General features: G+C 39.7%; 1 protein-coding gene across 3 annotated transcripts in view; it reads right to left on the reverse strand.

Moving 5' to 3' along the window:
* Nucleotides 1-22175, reverse strand: part of gdpd5b (glycerophosphodiester phosphodiesterase domain containing 5b) — a 65914-nt gene that overhangs the window by 10294 nt on the left and 33445 nt on the right. For all 3 annotated transcript variants that reach the window (XM_087795905.1, XM_087795906.1, XM_087795907.1), the window contains exons 4-10: nucleotides 17909-18002; nucleotides 17777-17836; nucleotides 16725-16823; nucleotides 15472-15565; nucleotides 11079-11224; nucleotides 2226-2308; nucleotides 53-203 (exon numbers count right to left, since the gene is read on the reverse strand). In XM_087795905.1, coding sequence (XP_087652031.1) covers nucleotides 53-203; nucleotides 2226-2308; nucleotides 11079-11224; nucleotides 15472-15565; nucleotides 16725-16823; nucleotides 17777-17836; nucleotides 17909-18002 — 727 coding nt within the window. The remainder of the gene's footprint in view (nucleotides 1-52; nucleotides 204-2225; nucleotides 2309-11078; nucleotides 11225-15471; nucleotides 15566-16724; nucleotides 16824-17776; nucleotides 17837-17908; nucleotides 18003-22175) is intronic.

The following is a 22175-nucleotide window of genomic DNA, read 5'->3' on the forward strand; positions in this document are numbered from 1 at the left end:
TATTATTGAATGTTGAAAGAAACTTTATTGACACTCGTCAGTGAACACTGACCTTGAGAAACCACTGTCCAGCGTTGAGCGTTTGAAGGTCGGTCCAGTTGAAGAACGAGGCGTCGTCGAACCGTCTCTCAGGAAAGACCTTGTTGACGTCCGTCGTCCTGCGGAGCGTTCGGTCGCGAGCGAGGAAAGGAACGCCGTCGACACTGAGGAATTTAAATTAACTTTATCGACAAACCTTTCAATTCATTGTTCATCGTCATGTGATCGTCTCCGCATCATAGGATTGGTTAAAAGTTTGTTCCTGTACACACTTGTCTTGTATACACTTGTGTGTGTCAGAAGTGTCGTTGTGTTTACACACTTGTCTTGTACACACTTGTGTGTGTCAGAAGTGTTGTGTGTATACACTTGTCTTGTATACACTTGTGTGTTTCATAAGTGTCGTTATGTGTATACACTTGTCTTGTATACACTTGTGTGTGTCAGAAGTGTCGTGTGTATACACTTGCCTTGTATACATTTGTGTGTGTCAGAAGTGTCGTTGTGTGTATACACTTGTCTTGTATACACTTGTGTGTGTCGGAAGTGTCGTTGTGTGTACACACTTGTCTTGTATACACTTGTCTTGTATACACTTGTGTGTATCAGAAGTGTCGTTGTGTGTGTCAGAAGTTTCGTTGTGTGTATACACTTGCCTTGTATACACTTGTGTGTGTGTCAGAAGTGTCGTTGTGTGTATACACTTGTCTTGTACACACTTGTGTGTGTGTCAGAAGTGTTGTGTGTATACACTTGTCTTGTATACACTTGTGTGTGTCATAAGTGTCGTTGTGTGTATACACTTGTCTTGTATACACGTGTGTGTGTGTCATAAGTGTCGTTGTGTGTATACACTTGTGTGTGCCAGAAGTGTCGTTGTGTGTATACACTTGTGTGTGTCAGAAGTGTCGTTGTGTTTACACACTTGTCTTGTATACACTTGTGTGTGTCGGAAGTGTCGTTGTGTGTATACACTTGTCTTGTATACACTTGTGTGTGTCGGAAGTGTCGTTGTGTGTATACACTTGTCTTGTATACACTTGTGTGTGTCAGAAGTGTCGTTGTGTGTAGACACTTGTCTTGTACACACTTGTGTGTGTCAGAAGTGTCGTTGTGTGTATACACTTGTCTTGTACAGACTTGTGTGTGTCAGAAGTGTCGTTGTGTGTATACACTTGTCTTGTACACACTTGTGTGTGTCAGAAGTGTCGTTGTGTGTATACACTTGTCTTGTACACACTTGTGTGTGTGTCAGAAGTGTCGTTGTGTTTACACACTTGTCTTGTACACACTTGTGTGTGTGTGTCAGAAGTGTTGTGTGTGTATACACTTGTCTTGTATACACTTGTGTGTGTCAGAAGTGTCGTTGTGTGTAGACACTTGTCTTGTACAAACTTGCGTGTGTCAGAAGTGTTGTTGTGTGTATACACTTGTCTTGTACACACTTGTGTGTGTCAGAAGTGTCGTTGTGTGTAGACACATGTTTTGTACACACTTGTGTGTGTCAGAAGTGTTGTTGTGTGTATACGCTTGCCTTGTACACACTTGTGTGTGTCAGAAGTGTCGTTGTGTGTATACACTTGCCTAGTATACAATTGTGTGTGTCAGAAGTGTCGTTGTGTGTAGACACTTGTCTTGTACAAACTTGTGTGTGTCAGAAGTGTTGTTGTGTGTATACACTTGTCTTGTACACACTTGTGTGTGTCAGAAGTGTCGTTGTGTGTAGACACTTGTCTTGTACACACTTGTGTGTGTCAGAAGTGTTGTTGTGTGTATACGCTTGTCTTGTATACACTTGTGTGTGTCAGAAGTGTCGTTGTGTGTTTACATAAACATGAACCTGTGCGACAATCATCCTTTCATCAAGTCCATCTCTTCACATCTACACGAGTTCACAATATAACGTCGCGTCTCCTCCAGGAACTCCGCGCTCGTCTGTCACTTCGCGTCACTCTTCCTCTCTCCTCCTGCGTCGGACCTCGACTCGACTGATGTCAGATCAGTTTAAACGTGTAAAAGTCGAGTCTGGTGTATTCAGGTGGTCTCAGGTTGGAGGGATGAATAACAGAGTGAGACGGACGACCTCGTCTGATCCGTCTCTTCGGTTCGTGGTATTGATCAATCGTGTGTGTGTAGATGTGTGTGTGTGTAGGTGTGTGTGTGTGTGTGTGTGTGTGTGTGTTTACCTAATGGCGACGTCGGCCTCGAAGCCCGTCACGTTCACCTGCAGAGCTCTCTGGAACGACCACATGGTGTTTTCGGGCGCGAGCTGCGAAAACACACAAACGATGACACGTTTAGTTGTAATTTAACTCCTCAGGGCTGTGACCGATACCAGATAAGAAAAGAGGGAAAAGTGACAACATTGTGTTAACATTTGGTCTTTTGTGCGTCGACTGATCCAAGAACAGCATTTGAGGAACGTGTTGGAGCTAAAAATATTGTCAAAAATACACATATTAATGTGATATTAAATAAAAAAAACACATTTTTACGTGATATTGAATCAAAAATACACATTTTACATGATATTAAATCAATAATACATATTTTCATGTGATATTAAATCGTAAATAAACATTTTAATGTGATATTAAATCAATAATACATATTTTCATGTGATATTAAATCGTAAATAAACATTTTAATGTGATATTAAATCAAAAATACACATTTGCATGTCAAAAATACATTCAAAGATGTGTATTTTTATATGATTTTGGTTCTCATGTATTTGTTGTGAAGGATGTAAAAACTAAATAAGATTGAAATAAAATAAAATAAAAATAAAAATACAATAAACTGAAATAGAACAAGAGACATTTAACCATTAAATGGCGAATACATTAATTAATAATAAAGTGAACATAATGTTTACATTTTTGATACTTTACATTTTGATTTGTAAGGATTTCTAAAGTTGTGTTACTTTTTAAATACTTCTTTTAGATGTTTGTGTTCTTTGTTAACAAAAACTTAATTTAACTTAATTATTAATTAAAAAAATGTATTTGTAAAAAAAGTTTAAAATAAAAAAACCTGTTGATTAAATATTCATCTTACTTTACTCTCATTATAATGTTGAGTTTTTCATTTTATTTTGTATTAAAAACTATTATTTTTTAGAGTCCAATTCAATGAAAAAGTTTCCCACAAAAAAATTGTATAATTATTTTAGTTTTTCATGTTTTTTTTCCATCAAAATTAAATTTTTTCTTTTAAACGGTTATAATTTTATATATTGTGTGTTATGTTAATTATGATCTATGTCTCGTCATTGTAACCATTTTATTATTAACAATCAATATGATTTAAGATGAAGCTTCATGAAGTTCGTCTACAGTAGGTGGCGCTGTTGTCTTCACAAAGAATCACGCGGGGATTTCATTTGTTGTGAACAGTGACATCTAGTGGTCAATGAGTCATGAAGCTTCACCAGTTTCTACCATTTTTTACATTTCTTTTAAAAATACAACATTGTAGTTTTCACTCTTAAAGCAAATCTGGAAAATAAAAGTAGACTTGATTTTTGTCTAATAAAGAGTAAAAATGTGTTTTATTTCAAAGTCTGAGAGTTGACGCGATCAGAGTCTCACTCTGGCTCAGGAACACTCCAGGCTCCCCGGCGAGGCCGGATGAGGCGACACAAACAGCGAAGGTGTGTTTCCCCGGCAGGTGAGCGAGCCTTGAGAGCGACTGTTGCTCAACATCGCAGCAGGTTTTCTCTCGTCAGGTTCGAATCGTTGATGTTTAGACACGAACACTCGTCTTAAGAAACTACTTTTTAAAACACTGATGCTGCCAGTGAAGGAAAGATCTATAAATATTATTTATTACGTTATTTACACACATTCCTTACGTCCTCTGCAGTTAAACCGAGGATAAAATCACCTGGTGATGACTGAGGACGAGAGGATACAGTGAATCCAGCAGCTTTTAAAGCTGATGTTTGGATATATTTTGGTTTGAAAACAAATGAAAGCAGTTACGACTTCATCAAGAGTCATGTGGTCTGTAAATACTACAACACCAGAGTCAAGTACTGGACAATACTACACATATATACTTGTTACTACACTATCACAACACCAGATTCAAGTACTGGACAATACTACACATATATAATTGTTACTACACTATCACAACACCAGAGTCAAGTACTGGACAATACTACACATATATACTTGTTACTACACTATCACAACACCAGATTCAAGTACTGGACAATACTACACATATATAATTGTTACTACACTATCACAACACCAGAGTCAAGTACTGGACAATACTACACATATATAATTGTTACTACACTATCACAACACCAGAGTCAAGTACTGGACAATACTACACATATATACTTGTTACTACACTATCACAACACCAGATTCAAGTACTGGACAATACTACACATATATAATTGTTACTACACTATCACAACACCAGAGTCAAGTACTGGACAATACTACACATATATACTTGTTACTACACTATCACAACACCAGAGTCAAGTACTGGACAATACTACACATATATACTTGTTACTACACTATCACAACACCAGAGTAAGTACTGGACAATACTACACATATATCCTTGTTACTACACTATCACAACACCAGAGTCAAGTACTGGACAATACTACACATATATACTTGTTACTACACTATCGCAACACCAGAGTCAAGTACTGGACAATACTACACATATATACTTGTTACTACACTATCAAAACACCAGAGTCAAGTACTGGACAATACTACACATATATACTTGTTACTACACTATCAAAACACCAGAGTCAAGTACTGGACAATACTACACATATATACTTGTTACTACACTATCACAACACCAGAGTCAAGTACTGGACAATACTACACATATATACTTGTTACTACACTATCACAACACCAGAGTAAGTACTGGACAATACTACACATATATCCTTGTTACTACACTATCACAACACCAGAGTCAAGTACTGGACAATACTACACATATATACTTGTTACTACACTATCACAACACCAGAGTCAAGTACTGGACAATACTACACATATATACTTGTTACTACACTATCACAACACCAGATTCAAGTACTGGACAATACTACACATATATAATTGTTACTACACTATCACAACACCAGAGTCAAGTACTGGACAATACTACACATATATACTTGTTACTACACTATCCGGTGAGCCTTTGATCGGCTGCTTGAAACGTGAGCTCCTGCAATAATTGCCAAAAACAGTCGTTTTAACGACTACTTGTCCGGATATTATGCTCATATCACTTAAGATATGTCTCAAGCATCTCGGATCTATGATCGTGATGCTCTTTTCAACATCAGAGAGTCGATGGAGGACTTCACTCGCGACCGTTACCAACGTCCGGTGAACGTGTTTCCGGCTCCGCTTCTCATCGACTCGGACTCTGTGGAATATCGTTTGATCTCTCGAGTACCGGGCGATTTCCACAAGGGATCGAGTCGGGCTGGAGTACAGGTCAGGATGAGACGTGCAGTCGCGATCGCTCGGAACAACTCTGACGTCATCGAACGTCATCGGTGTTTGATCGACATCCCTCTCACTGTGTGTGACGACACATCAGCGCTGCCGTCTGTCCAGACCTCAACGAAAGGTGGTAAGATTTTTTCATTTCCTCTCTTTAATTCGACTTTTACAACCGAGTTGAACTTCAGTGACAGCTGGTACCCACGTGACCGCTGTTCGCTTCAAAAGATCCCGCTCTGCGCGCCTGTCAGTGACGCGGCGTCGTCAGTGACGTCATCGGTGCTGAATGTGGGACTTCTTAATGTTCGCTCCATTACTAATAAATCCTTTATTCTTAATGATCTTTTCACAAGAGTTAATTTGGATTTATTATGTCTTTCTGAGACTTGGCAGAGAGAGGAAGAGTTTATTCATCTGAACGAACTCTGTCCAGTAGGGAGCGCTGTCCTGGGGAAGCCTCGCCTCTCTGGTCGTGGAGGAGGTCTTGCTACTGTTTTTAGGGAGAGTTGTTCTTGCAAAGTGATTCAGACACAGGAATTCACTTCTTTTGAGTCTCAGATGTTCTTGGTTGGTTCTACAAGACCTTTCTATTGTGTGTCAATCTACCGTCCGCCTGGTCCTGCGGCGATGTTCTTGAAAGACTTTAGTGACTTCTTATCTTCCATTATTCAGATGGAATCTGTTCTTATTCTTGGAGACTTTAATCTTCATGTTGATGACGTCACATCTTGTTCTGCTAAAGAACTTTTAACTTTAACTGAAGCCTTTAATTTTGAGCAACATGTTTCTGAACCCACTCATCAAAAAGGCCACATTTTAGACTTAGTTTTTACTCTTGGCCTGAACATTTCTAATGTATCTGTACATGATGTCCATCTGAGTGATCATTCTCTTGTCTTGTTCAACCTGGACTTCATCCCTGAACCTAAGCCTTTGAAAGTTAGGTCTCAGAGGCGTGTCATCTCAGCCGATACTGCAGACAGTTTTTCTGCTATGTTTGACCGTCTTTCCTTTGATGACTGTCCAGATGTGGACAGTTTGATTCACTGTTTTACTGATCATTGTGTTGAAATACTAGATCAAGTGGCACCTGTTAAATCGAACTTGAAAATTCAGAAAAAACGGTGCCCTTGGACAAATGAAGATCTCCTGAGTCTGAGGAGACTTTGTCGAAAGACTGAGCGTCTCTGGAAGTCTACTAAACTTGAGGTGCACAGACTTCACCTCAGGGATCTGTTGACTTCTTACAATGAGATGGTAGAAACTGCTAGATCTGATTACATCAGAAAACTGGTAGCAGCAAATAGGAAAAACCCCAAAGTTTTGTTTGACACGATTAATTCTCTCGTGTCTCCTGCTCCTCAAATCACGCCGGTCTTCTGTGAAGCTGACAGCAATGCATTGTTGAGATTTTTCATTGACAAAATTAAATTGATCAAAGAGAAAATCTCTCCCCCTTTGTTGGGAACCCCTACTGTCTCTGAGCCCATCTCCTCCTCTTGGTCATCCTTCTCTGCTGTATCTTTGGGTGATATTTCAGCACTAGTGAACAAGATGAAACCCTCCTCTTGCTCAGATGACGTCCTTCCTTGTAGGCTTTTTATCAAAGTATTTGATGTAATTGGCCCCTGGGTTACCAATATGGTGAACCTCTCCCTTTCCACAGGGGTTTTTCCCAATGCATTTAAACATGCCATTGTGGAGCCTCTGCTCAAAAAACCAGGCTTAGACCCAACTGACCTCAGTAATTTCAGGCCTATTTCTAAGCTCCCTTTCTTGTCCAAGATCTTGGAGAAGGTGGTGTCCGAGCAGCTGTCTTTGTTCTTGGATCAGAGCGACATCCATGAGAAGTTTCAGTCTGGCTTCCGTAAACATCACTCTACGGAGACAGCTTTACTGAAAGTGTCCAGTGACATCATGATGTCGGCTGACTCTGGTAAATTCACTGTTCTGGTTCTCTTGGATCTGTCGTCAGCCTTTGACACAGTTGATCACCAGATCCTGCTGAGAAGACTAAGGGATGAAGTGGGACTGTCTGGGTCTGTGTTAGAATGGTTCTCATCTTACCTTTCTGGGCGCAGTTTTAGTGTATCTGCCAATCAAATGAGGTCTGAATCGGCAGATCTGTTGTGTGGAGTCCCTCAAGGTTCTGTTCTGGGTCCTTTATTGTTTTTGCTGTACTTGATTCCCCTTGGTAAAATCATTCAGAGATTTCCAGATGTTTCTTATCACATTTTTGCTGATGACATCCAGCTCTACTGCTCTTTTGACCCAACTGAGCCCCAAAGGCTGAACAGCTTAGTCAATTGTTTGCTAGAAATCAAACAATGGCTGAGTGAAAACACTTTACAGCTTAATGTGGACAAAACTGAAACTCTGGTGATTGCTCCTGATGATACGATTCCAGGGTTGAGTCAGTACTTGGGTGACTTAGGTCAGTCTGTCAAACTGAGCCTGAGAAACCTGGGTGTTGTATTTGATAAAGACATGTCTCTTGTTCAACACTGTAGAAAACTGACCAGAAACTGTTTCCTTCAACTGAGAAAAATCTCTAAACTTAGGAAAATGCTGTCACAACATGATCTGGAGCTTGTAATCCATGCGTTTGTTTCTTCTCGTCTGGACTATTGTAACAGTTTGTTTTCATGTCTTAACAAGAAGGAGCTGTCTCGCCTGCAGTTGATTCAGAACTCTGCAGCGAGAATTCTGACCCGCTCTAGTAGAAGAACTCACATTTCTCCGGTCCTTAAAACTCTTCACTGGCTTCCAGTTTCTTTCAGGATCAACTTTAAAATTCTGGTTCTTACTTTCAGAGCTATTCATGGTCAGGCTCCTCCTTACATCACTGATCTGATCCAGCCTTACACCCCAGCTCGGTCTCTGAGGTCTGTGGATCAGAATCTACTTATGGTTCCACGCACACGGCTCAGGACCAGAGGAGAGAAATCTTTTCAGGCTGTTGCTCCTAAGCTTTGGAACAATCTTCCTCTCTCTTTGCGCTTGATGGAGTCTACTGACTCCTTTAAGAAACATCTTAAGACGTTTCTATTTGTTCAGGCTTTTCCTTGAATTTCTCGAACTCCTGTGTTGTTCTCGGTGTTGTCTTGATCTTTGAAGTATGTACTGTTTTGAGTATTGTTTTGATTGTTAAAGCGCTTTGTGACCCTGGTCTCGAAAAGCGCTATATAAATATATATTACTTACTTACTTACTTACTTACAACACCAGATTCAAGTACTGGACAATACTACACATATATAATTGTTACTACACTATCACAACACCAGAGTCAAGTACTGGACAATACTACACATATATAATTGTTACTACACTATCACAACACCAGAGTCAAGTACTGGACAATACTACACATATATACTTGTTACTACACTATCACAACACCAGATTCAAGTACTGGACAATACTACACATATATAATTGTTACTACACTATCACAACACCAGAGTCAAGTACTGGACAATACTACACATATATACTTGTTACTACACTATCACAACACCAGAGTCAAGTACTGGACAATACTACACATATATACTTGTTACTACACTATCACAACACCAGAGTAAGTACTGGACAATACTACACATATATCCTTGTTACTACACTATCACAACACCAGAGTCAAGTACTGGACAATACTACACATATATACTTGTTACTACACTATCGCAACACCAGAGTCAAGTACTGGACAATACTACACATATATACTTGTTACTACACTATCAAAACACCAGAGTCAAGTACTGGACAATACTACACATATATACTTGTTACTACACTATCAAAACACCAGAGTCAAGTACTGGACAATACTACACATATATACTTGTTACTACACTATCACAACACCAGAGTCAAGTACTGGACAATACTACACATATATACTTGTTACTACACTATCACAACACCAGAGTAAGTACTGGACAATACTACACATATATCCTTGTTACTACACTATCACAACACCAGAGTCAAGTACTGGACAATACTACACATATATACTTGTTACTACACTATCACAACACCAGAGTCAAGTACTGGACAATACTACACATATTTACTTGTTACTACACTATCACAACACCAGAGTCAAGTACTGGACAATACTACACATATATACTTGTTACTACACTATCAAAACACCAGAGTCAAGTACTGGACAATACTACACATATTTACTTGTTACTACACTATCACAACACCAGAGTCAAGTACTGGACAATACTACACATATATACTTGTTACTACACTATCACAACACCAGATTCAAGTACTGGACAATACTACACATATATCCTTGTTACTACACTATCACAACACCAGAGTTAAGTACTGGACAATACTACACATATATCCTTGTTACTACACTATCACAACACCAGAGTCAAGTACTGGACAATACTACACATATATCCTTGTTACTACACTATCACAACACCAGAGTCAAGTACTGGACAATACTACACATATATCCTTGTTACTACACTATCAAAACACCAGAGTCAAGTACTGGACAATACTACACATATATACTTGTTACTACACTATCACAACACCAGAGTCAAGTACTGGACAATACTACACATATATACTTGTTACTACACTATCACAACACCAGAGTCAAGTACTGGACAATACTACACATATATAATTGTTACTACACTATCACAACACCAGAGTCAAGTACTGGACAATACTACACATATATACTTGTTACTACACTATCACAACACCAGAGTCAAGTACTGGACAATACTACACATATATACTTGTTACTACACTATCACAACACCAGAGTCAAGTACTGGACAATACTACACATATATACTTGTTACTACACTATCACAACACCAGATTCAAGTACTGGACAATACTACACATATATACTTGTTACTACACTATCACAACACCAGAGTCAAGTACTGGACAATACTACACATATATACTTGTTACTACACTATCACAACACCAGATTCAAGTACTGGACAATACTACACATATATACTTGTTACTACACTATCACAACACCAGATTCAAGTACTGGACAATACTACACATATATAATTGTTACTACACTATCACAACACCAGATTCAAGTACTGGACAATACTACACATATATACTTGTTACTACACTATCACAACACCAGATTCAAGTACTGGACAATACTACACATATATACTTGTTACTACACTATCACAACACCAGATTCAAGTACTGGACAATACTACACATATATAATTGTTACTACACTATCACAACACCAGAGTCAAGTACTGGACAATACTACACATATATACTTGTTACTACACTATCGCAACACCAGAGTCAAGTACTGGACAATACTACACATATATACTTGTTACTACACTATCGCAACACCAGAGTCAAGTACTGGACAATACTACACATATATATATATATGGGGGGGGGGGGGGGTTGATGCTATCGTATGTTGCCAACATCATGATAAACAAAAGAACATCAACTCACCATTGGCGCCCCCTGGCGTCCGATAACGCTGGGCCGAGGCTTCAGGTCGTGGGGCTCCATGATGCAGGGCGACGTGATGTACAGCGGCGCCACATAGAGGCCGAGGAGAGAACTGAGGTAGAGCAGCATCACCACCACCTGGAACCCTGTCCATCATGAGGGTTATTGTTAGATGTTGCTCCACGTAAACACCGTCGTCCGTGAACTTTGTTTGTTTTAACTTGGAACGTGTGAATGTAATCACTGGTGAACTTTGCTCGTACTTCTCTGGAGTCGTTACGATCGTTACCTCACATGGACCAGAGGACGACACGGAGGAAACATGGACGCCTCAGTGGGTTTGAGGGTCTGGATCAGGAGGTCACGACCTTTTGTTTGCACCGAAGATCAGTTTAATGTCGTTTTATTCTTTCAGATAAAGATTCCAAAGAAGAAGTAGTTGTTTTTTTTACTACTTTAGTTTTATTTGTGTACGAAGATGATGAAAGTTTCTTTCTTTGATCTGTTTAATATAAGAAGTCATTTGATTTAAAGAATTGTTTTTAAAATTCATTTTCTTGTTTTTAAACATAATGAAAATCAATTTTAAGCAAAAAAGTGTTCAAATGGGAAAATATAGTAAAAATAATACAGATTAAAAAATAATATTGAAAAACATATTTATTTTTTAAATATACAAATATTTGGAGTTGAACTAAAGTGTGTATTTCTGTGTATTGTATCATCAGTGTGTGTGTTGTTGTGATGTGTGACTCTATTGTATCATCAGTGTGTGTGTGTTGTTGTGATGTGTGACTCTATTGTATCATCAGTGTGTGTGTGCTGTTGTGATGTGTGACTCTATTGTATCATCAGTGTGTGTGTGTTGTTGTGATGTGTGACTCTATTGTGTCAACAGTGTGTGTGTGTTGTTGTGTTGTGTGACTCTATTGTATCATCAGTGTGTGTGTTGTTGTGATGTGTGACTCTATTGTATCATCAGTGTGTGTGTGTTGTTGTGATGTGTGACTCTATTGTATCATCAGTGTGTGTGTTGTTGTGATGTGTGACTCTATTGTATCATCAGTGTGTTGTTGTGATGTGTGACTCTATTGTATCATCAGTGTGTGTGTTGTTGTGATGTGTGACTCTATTGTATCATCAGTGTGTGTGTGTTGTTGTGATGTGTGACTCTATTGTATCATCAGTGTGTGTGTGTTGTTGTGATGTGTGACTCTATTGTATCATCAGTGTGTGTGTTGTTGTGATGTGTGACTCTATTGTATCATCAGTGTGTGTGTGTTGTTGTGATGTGTGACTCTATTGTATCATCAGTGTGTGTGTTGTTGTGATGTGTGACTCTATTGTATCATCAGTGTGTGTGTTGTTGTGATGTGTGACTCTATTGTATCATCAGTGTGTGTGTGTTGTTGTGATGTGTGACTCTATTGTATCATCAGTGTGTGTGTTGTTGTGATGTGTGACTCTATTGTATCATCAGTGTGTGTGTGTTGTTGTGATGTGTGACTCTATTGTATCATCAGTGTGTGTGTTGTTGTGATGTGTGACTCTATTGTATCATCAGTGTGTGTGTGTTGTTGTGATGTGTGACTCTATTGTATCATCAGTGTGTGTGTTGTTGTGATGTGTGACTCTATTGTATCATCAGTGTGTTGTTGTGATGTGTGACTCTATTGTATCATCAGTGTGTGTGTTGTTGTGATGTGTGACTCTATTGTATCATCAGTGTGTGTGTGTGTTGTTGTGATGTGTGACTCTATTGTATCATCAGTGTGTGTGTGTTGTTGTGATGTGTGACTCTATTGTATCATCAGTGTGTGTTTGTACAAAACTCTCTTTTCAATGAAATATTGACATTAGAAAATGATCTTAAGCTCCGCCCACTGAAAACTGTTTTTCTCGAGATTAAATCTTGTTGACCATAACCACACCCACTCTTCTGTGATTGGTCAAGCATGGACGTTTGTCACTGCTCGTCATCAACCACATAAGTCTCCACCTCCAAGGGACTCGTTGTATAAACAAAGCGTGATTACAGCTGGAGGAGTGAAGTCATTATTACATCATAATGGACTCTCGTAACCTCTCGTTCGTCCAGATTTCAGAGCAACTTTATAAAGTAATAAAGTGTAAAACATGGTCATGATGAGAAGTTACTGCATCTTGAAGAACATTCACTACATGACACCAGAGTTTAAACAATAATTGTTCTTTAAATATATTGTTCTTAAAACATACAAATGTTTAAATGTATTTTTTCAAATATGTTAAAATATTATTTTTAAAAGAAGGGTTTTCAACAAATTCAAACAAATTAACAAGTTATGACACGTTTAAAGATCTAAGAACACAATAAATGTTGAACCTCAGAGATCAGTGAGAATGAAACTCACAGGGGAATGTATTTGTTTCAAGGTCGACTGAGGGGCGCGGCAGAGGAGACACTCTTGTTACAAGTACACACACACACGCACACACACTCTCACACAGAGACACACACTCTCACACGCACACAAACACACAGACACACACTCTCACACAGACACACACTCTCACACGCACACAAACACACAGACACACACTCTCACACGCACACAAACACACAGACACACACTCTCACACAGACACACACTTACACACACGCACACACCCCCACACAGACACACACTCTCACACGCACACACACTTACACGCACACACACACACACACTCTCACACAGACACACACTCGCACGCAACCACACTTATACACACACACACACACACGCACGCACACACGCGTGCGGGCACACACACAAGTGCGCGCGCACACACACACACGCGCGCGCACAGACACGCGCGCACACACACACACGCACACACACAAACACACAGACACGCACTCACACACTCGCACACACAAACACACACACACTCCCAGGTAACATGGCTGGAAATTCCTGCAGAGAAGACGATACAAAACAAATTCTACTGTTTTCTAGTCCAACTCATTGAAGTCTATTGTGTACTTGAATAAACTCTGAAGGCGTCTCTGAGAAGAACATCACGAGTTCACAGGAATGTCTGCTATCTTAGACACCCGCGCCGAAGGTCGCGACCTCTGCCTAGACCGCGTTAATCATTGATCAGTGTGTGTGCATGAAGGTGTGTGTGTGTTTATATGCCTGTTTGTGTGTATCTCTATGTTAGTGTGTGTGCAACTGTGTGTAGGTGTGTGTGTAGCTGTGAGTTGCATGTGTGTAAGTGTCTGTATGAGTATTTTGTTTGTAAGTGTGTTTTTTGTGTTTATGTGTCTGTTTTATGTGTATAAGTCTGTATAGGTGCGTGTATGTGTGTTACATGTGTTTGTTTGTGTGTGTCTGTAAGTATAGCTCTGTGTGTGTGGGTGTATAGGTGTGCCTATAGGTGTCTGTGTGTGAATATAGGTGTCTGTGTGTGTGTATAGGTGTCTGTGTGTGTGTATAGGTGTCTGTGTGTGTGTATAGGTGTCTGTGTGTGTGTATAGGTGTCTGTGTGTGTGTATAGGTGTCTGTGTGTGTGTATAGGTGTCTGTGTGTGTGTATAGGTGTCTGTGTGTGTGTATAGGTGTCTGTGTGTGTGTATAGGTGTCTGTGTGTGTATAGGTTTGTGTGTGTATGTATAGGTGTCTGTGTGTGTATAGGTTTGTGTGTGTATGTATAGGTGTCTGTGTGTGTGTATAGGTGTCTGTGTGTGTATAGGTTTGTGTGTGTATGTATAGGTGTCTGTGTGTGTATAGGTTTGTGTGTGTATGTATAGGTGTCTGTGTGTGTGTATAGGTGTCTGTGTGTGTGTATAGGTGTCTGTGTGTGTATAGGTTTGTGTGTGTATGTATAGGTGTCTGTGTGTGTGTATAGGTGTCTGTGTGTGTATAGGTTTGTGTGTGTGTGTATAGGTGTCTGTGTGTGTATAGGTTTGTGTGTGTATGTATAGGTGTCTGTGTGTGTATAGGTTTGTGTGTGTATGTATAGGTGTCTGTGTATGTATAGGTGTCTGTGTGTGTATAGGTTTGTGTGTGTATGTATAGGTGTCTGTGTGTGTATAGGTTTGTGTGTGTATGTATAGGCGTCTGTATGTGTGAATATAGGTGTCTGTGTGTGTGTATAGGCGTCTGTGTGTGTGTATAGGCGTCTGTGTGTGTCTAGGTGTGTATATGTGTCTGTATGTATAGGTGTCCGTGTGTGTGTGTGTGTATAGGTCTGTGTGTGTGTATGTATAGGTGTATAAGTGTATAGTTGTGTATGTGTGTATATGTGTGTGTGTAGGTGTGTATAGGTGTCTGTGTGTGTGTAGGTGTGTATAGATGTCTGTGTGTGTGTCTGTATATGTGTGTACAGGTGTGTGTTTGTGTAGACACTACACAACATGAACCTACTGGTCTTCTCCGCTCGAGCCACTTGTCCAGCCACGATCCAGGCCAGAGCTGTGATGGCGGCGACGGCTCCGATGTGCAGGAACGGAGCAGTGGCCTGAACAGATGTGACGTTGTTAGGAGCAGAACTTGATCTCAGGAGGTAATGGAGACGAGAGAAGGAAGGTTGAGGACGAGAGGAAACATAAACGCACACAAGCACGACTTCTGTGAGTTTGTGATTCATCGTAGATTCATCTGGAGCCGTTGATTCATCAGAGGAATTAATCTTGTGAGTGAAAATTGTCTTAATATGATGGAAAAACTCAGAATAAAATAAAACAATGTATGTAATTATAGCATAACATTCAAAATACTTTGTGTTATTTATTTAATTCTTAACATTTTTTTTGAATTGCCAAACAAGTACTATATACTATTTTGTGCACCCGGCACTACATGTTTATAATATATATCTATATATACATACATATATATAGATATATATAGATATATATATTTAAATATAATAAAGGTACAGGAACATCAAAGTCTTGGTTCACATCGTTACAAAAATGTGATTCATATTTTTATATTACAGTAGATTCTACAGCAGAACTTAATGGGAAATACTATAATGATATAATATAATATATTGACTCAACCTCCTCACTTATGGTGCCAACAAAACAGGGAACTCCCATGATGCCTTTCCAAACATTGCTCTATTTGGTAAAGAAGGTTTTTGTTGGCTGGGCGGCAAAGCATCGTATGAGCGGTTCGAGTCACCGTTAGGGTGAGAGTTCATGGAAATATTGTTAGTTTAAGCCATAATACGATTTAAATGTTGTTGTTTTTTAAATAAAAGTGTAGGTGTGTGTGTGTGAATGTGTGTATAGGTGTGTGTGTGAAGGTGTGTGTTTGTCTGTAGAGATTATGCATAAAAAAAAAAAATCTATGCAATTTTTTTAATTTGATATTAGTAACAATAATTAAAATAAAATTCAACATACATTTTTTAATATCCTCTTATTTTAAATGGAAGTTAAAATGTTAAACTATTAAAACTATTCAACTTAAATAATTATATTTTAATTATATAAGAAAACATTTAATTTAGGTGTTTTTATTTTTCAATGAATGGGAATAAAACTGTTTTTTTTAAATCCATTCATCTTATAAATGCCTTTTGTTTTCCCTTTTTTTCTTCTTCTTTTGGCTCAAGTGTTTATAGTCGGCGTCACGACGCAGCTGTCAATCAAAGCACACACACTGACCTGCAGAGAGATCGTAAGAACGTCCCATTCTTGACCCCACGTCTGGTTCACTGATATCACCCCGACTATAGTGGTGAGCAGAGCAGCCGACACTCCTATCTGTGTGGACACATGAACACAATCATCATGTGTGTGTGTGTGTGTGTGTGTGTGTGTGTGTGTGTGTGTGTGTGTGTGTGTGTGTGTGTGGACACATGAACACAACCATCAGGTGGTTGTGTGTGTGTGTGTGTGGGGGGGTGTGTGGACACATGTAACACAACCATCAGGTGTGTGTGTGTGTGTGTGTGTGTGTGTGTGTGTGGACACATGAACACAACCATCAGGTGTGTGTGTGTGTGTGTGTGTGTGTGTGTGTGTGTGTGTGTGTGTGTGTGTGTGTGTGTGTGGACACATGTAACACAACCATCAGGTGGTTGTGTGTGTGTGTGTGTGGGGGGGTGTGTGGACACATGTAACACAACCATCAGGTGTGTGTGTGTGTGTGTGTGGGGGGGTGTGTGTGGACACATGAACACAACCATCAGGTGTGTGTGTGTGTGTGTGTGTGGACACATGTAACACAACCATCATGTGTGTGTGTGGGTGTGTGTGTGTGTGTGTGTGTGTGTGTGTGTGTGGGTGTGGAGACATGGTAACACAACCATCATGTGTGTGTGTCTGTGTGTGGAAACATTGTAACACAACCATCAACTGTGTGTGTGTGTGTGTGTGTGTGTGTGGACACATGGTAACACAACCATCAACTGTGTGTGTGTGTGTGTGTGTGTGTGTGCGTGTGCGCGTGTGTGTGTGTGTGTGTGTGTGTGTGGACACATGGCAACCCAACCATCAAGTGTGTGTGTGTGTGTGTGGTTGCGTGTGCATGTGCGTGTGTATGTGTGTGTGTGTACGTGTGTGTGCGTGTGTATGTGTGCGTGTGGACACACATGTGCACACGTCTGACCCGACACTGCCTCCTCGTGATAGCAGCATCTATTTGTGTTTCTTTCACAATCCAAACTCTGGGTTCAGGACCAGTTCAGAGTTTTACTGTCAGGACGGAAACAAACCTTGTGCAGCCAGTGCAGGTTCAACTGTTGGCCCAGAGCGACGTGACACAGAGCCAGAACCTGAGCCAGAAGAAACAGTTTTACACTCTCAGGAGGACACTGGACCAGGACCTCCACTGGAACATCACGTACCGTCAGAAACGCGACGTAGGTGAAGCCGGCGGCCGTGGTGGCGAGGATGGGTACGGTGCCGTCGCCCCACTCACCGGAGCGGTTGTAGAGGAACCTGAGGGAAGAACCTGAGTTAAGAAGGTTCACTACTAACTATACTACAAATATATATACTTGTTACTACACTATCACAACACCAGAGTCAAGTACTGGACAATACTTCACATATATACTTGTTACTACACTATCACAACACCAGAGTCAAGTACTGGACAATACTACACATATATACTTGTTACTACACTATCACAACACCAGAGTCAAGTACTGGACAATACTACACATATATACTTGTTACTACAGTATCATAACACCAGAGTCAAGTCCTGGACAATACTACACATATATACTTGTTACTACACTATCACAACACCAGAGTCAAGTACTGGACAATACTACACATATATACTTGTTACTACACTATCACAACACCAGAGTCAAGTACTGGACAATACTACACATATAAACTTGTTACTACACTATCACAACACCAGAGTCAAGTACTGGACAATACTACACATATATACTTGTTACTACAGTATCATAACACCAGAGTCAAGTACTGGACAATACTACACATCTATACTTGTTACTACACTATCACAACACCAGAGTCAAGTACTGGACAATACTACACATATATACTTGTTACTACACTATCACAACACCAGAGTCAAGTACTGGACAATACTACACATATATACTTGTTACTACACTATCACAACACCAGAGTCAAGTACTGGACAATACTTCACATATATACTTGTTACTACACTATCATAACAACAGAGTCAAGTACTGGACAATACTACACATATATACTTGTTACTACACTATCACAACACCAGAGTCAAGTACTGGACAATACTACACATCTATACTTGTTACTACACTATCACAACACCAGAGTCAAGTACTGGACAATACTACACATATATACTTGTTACTACACTATCACAACACCAGAGTCAAGTACTGGACAATACTACACATATATACTTGTTACTACAGTATCATAACACCAGAGTCAAGTACTGGACAATACTACACATCTATACTTGTTACTACACTATCACAACACCAGAGTCAAGTACTGGACAATACTACACATATATACTTGTTACTACACTATCACAACACCAGAGTCAAGTACTGGACAATACTACACATATATACTTGTTACTACAGTATCATAACACCAGAGTCAAGTCCTGGACAATACTACACATATATACTTGTTACTACACTATCACAACACCAGAGTCAAGTACTGGACAATACTACACATATATACTTGTTACTACACTATCACAACACCAGAGTCAAGTACTGGACAATACTACACATATATACTTGTTACTATAGTATCATAACACCAGAGTCAAGTACTGGACAATACTACACATCTATACTTGTTACTACAGTATCATAACACCAGAGTCAAGTACTGGACAATACTACACATATATACTTGTTACTACACTATCACAACACCAGAGTCAAGTACTGGACAATACTGCACATATACGTTGTTACTACACCATCACAACACCAGAGTCAAGTACTGGACAATAGTACACATATATGTTGTTACTACACCATCACAACACCAGAGTCAAGTACTGGACAATAGTACACATATATGTTGTTACTACACTATCACTATACATCACTATATATCGTACTGTTGTCGTGCTACATATTGAATCAACAGATTATTGACAAAACACTCTCATTACAGTAGAGAAACGACAACATGTCGGATATTGAAGATATTTGTTGTATATGTTCATTTATCATGAATCAGAAGCTTTAATGGCGCCTCAACTTTAAATTGCGTCGGGATAATAAAGGTTTATAACTAGATTTAACGGCAGTATGGATTGAATGCCGACACAAGCGATCATTTTTCCTTCTTTGGTTGGAGAAAATGTGATTATCATATTAATAGGCGAAGCTATCGATTGCGTCCAGGCTGAGGGATGGAAACACAAACATTACACAGAAGACTGGAGTGATGAGGAAGCGTCAGATGTCTAAGATTTGTGTGGTTGATCTAAGAGCTCGTCCTGGAGAACAGCAAGGTCACGCTCGGAGGCGTTTTTGAATACATTGCTTCCCTGGACCAGGAGCTAAATCACCGGAGCTCATGGGGGCAGGGCTTCATCCCTCTGGTCAACCAGAGCCTGACAGCACAACGCAGGATACTTCCTCTTATGAATGAAAAACAAACCTATTAAACACCAGGAGGCTCTGCAGACGAATGAGCTGCAGAATTTATTCAGAGAAGGGATAAAATAAAATGGACGACATCACGAGGTGAAGACGAAGGTGAAACTGTTGAGATAAGCAGCATCTTAGTGTTAATATGTCTTATACGTCTTAATATGTCGACTTGAAGGGGATGGTTAAGTGTAGATGTTTTTCTAACAAACGTACGGTTATTTGTAGAAAAAACACATTTTACATTTCTGGGCAGAAAAAAACTCCACTGGCGAAACAAAACAGATCACGGTACGTACGGGTCAACGATACGATACATCGTGATAGTGTAGTATTGTAAATTTAGACATGTGGTCTGTGCCTGGATTATTTTATCCAGAGTTTGAGTGACAAATGTTCCCACAAGTCCAGGGAATTTTTAAGGTAAAGCCACTTTAGGTAAGGATACGTAATCTGGGGTTTTCTTTTTTTTCTTTTTATTGTATAATATTTTTTAAATGTCCAAGTTCATATCTTGTACTGAAAGACTTTTAAGGTTACCAGGAAAAAAAACCCAACAAGAGCCTTTGTCTTGTTTCGCAAAAGAATTCTCATGCTGTATTTGGCAATGGCGCATAAGACCTTACAATCTTCTAGGGTCTTCATACAGAAACGTTTTTTTTTTTCAATGCTGTGAAATCGTCATTGTCATACCATATTTTCCGTGCTATAAGGCGCACTTAAAAGCCTTTAAATTTCTCCAAAAACGAGTGTGCGCTTTATAATCCGGAGCGCCTTATTTATGAACATTACCTGGTGGGTGACTTGTTTACAAACACTTTCATGAATCTGCACCGACTGAGTTGACACGCCGTGGGCGGGATTACATCATTGCGTCATCACGGGGTGGGATTTACGACACACGTCACATCATGGCGGATGTCTATACAGTAAGATTACTGCCACCGTTTTGAGCGAGTGTGTCTCGGTTGTACACTCAAAACATTTTTTTGGCGCAAAATCACTCTGCTGCGCGCTCAACCAGTCATACACGTGCGTTCAACATGTCATACTCGCGCGCTCTAGCCGTCATACATGCGCTCAACTTCACTGCTGTTCGCTCAACATTTGTCTGCTCACAACACCAGTCTCACGCGCTGCTGCTTGAAGCCTTTTAAACATCATTTGAACATCGTTACGATGGGAGTGAACAGAGTTGTCAGAACGCTTAATAAAGTTTAACTTTATCTGACTATTTTGTTGACATTCCCTTTAGCTTTATCTAGTGGATGATAACACAACCCCAGTCAAACGTTTGACTGTATCTTTTATTCTATGCGCTTTATAAACCGGTGCAAATATTTATGAAAACACTTAAAATAGGCCATTCATTGAAGATACGCCTTATAATCCGGTGCGCCTTATAGTGCGGAAAATAGGGTACATATTTTCTTAATACTACAAAGAGAGTTGCGATATGTCAACACTACTCTGACTCACTGCTGTTAAAAGGTCAAAATGTTATGTATAGTTGCTTTAAAAGCAATTTTGGGGCAACAACGACCTTTAAACTTCACCGGATCAACTTGAGTGTGAGCGGTGAAGACGAGGATCAACACCTCTGGATTACAGGTCGTGACTCTCGGCAGGAACTGATTGAATTCTCGCTGCTAATGCTCCTCGAGTCAAGTTGAACCTGGTTTGGTGGAGAAAAGCCTAGTGAGGACAGACACTGAAATACTTACCCGCCCTAAAATTACACTTTTTATTTTAACTTAAATACATTTTAAAAATGTAATTTGTTTTTGGGGTCCGGCCAAAAGAATCACTGTGGGGATAACGTTGGGTCGAGTGGAAATAATCTGGGGCTGGACGGACATGTGGTCTGTGCCTGGATTAAAGGCAGATTAGATGGTTTTGGTAAACACCGAGCAGACAGTGTTTCTGGTCCAAACAATCTGCTCGTGGTGAAACCAAACCAACGAGATTTGATCGTCCTCGGCATCTCAAAATGATTCTTTCACGC

The sequence above is a fragment of the Callionymus lyra genome, chromosome 7, assembly GCF_982586985.1.
Source record: "Callionymus lyra chromosome 7, fCalLyr1.hap1.1, whole genome shotgun sequence".
Classification (NCBI taxonomy): Eukaryota; Metazoa; Chordata; class Actinopteri; order Syngnathiformes; family Callionymidae; genus Callionymus; species Callionymus lyra.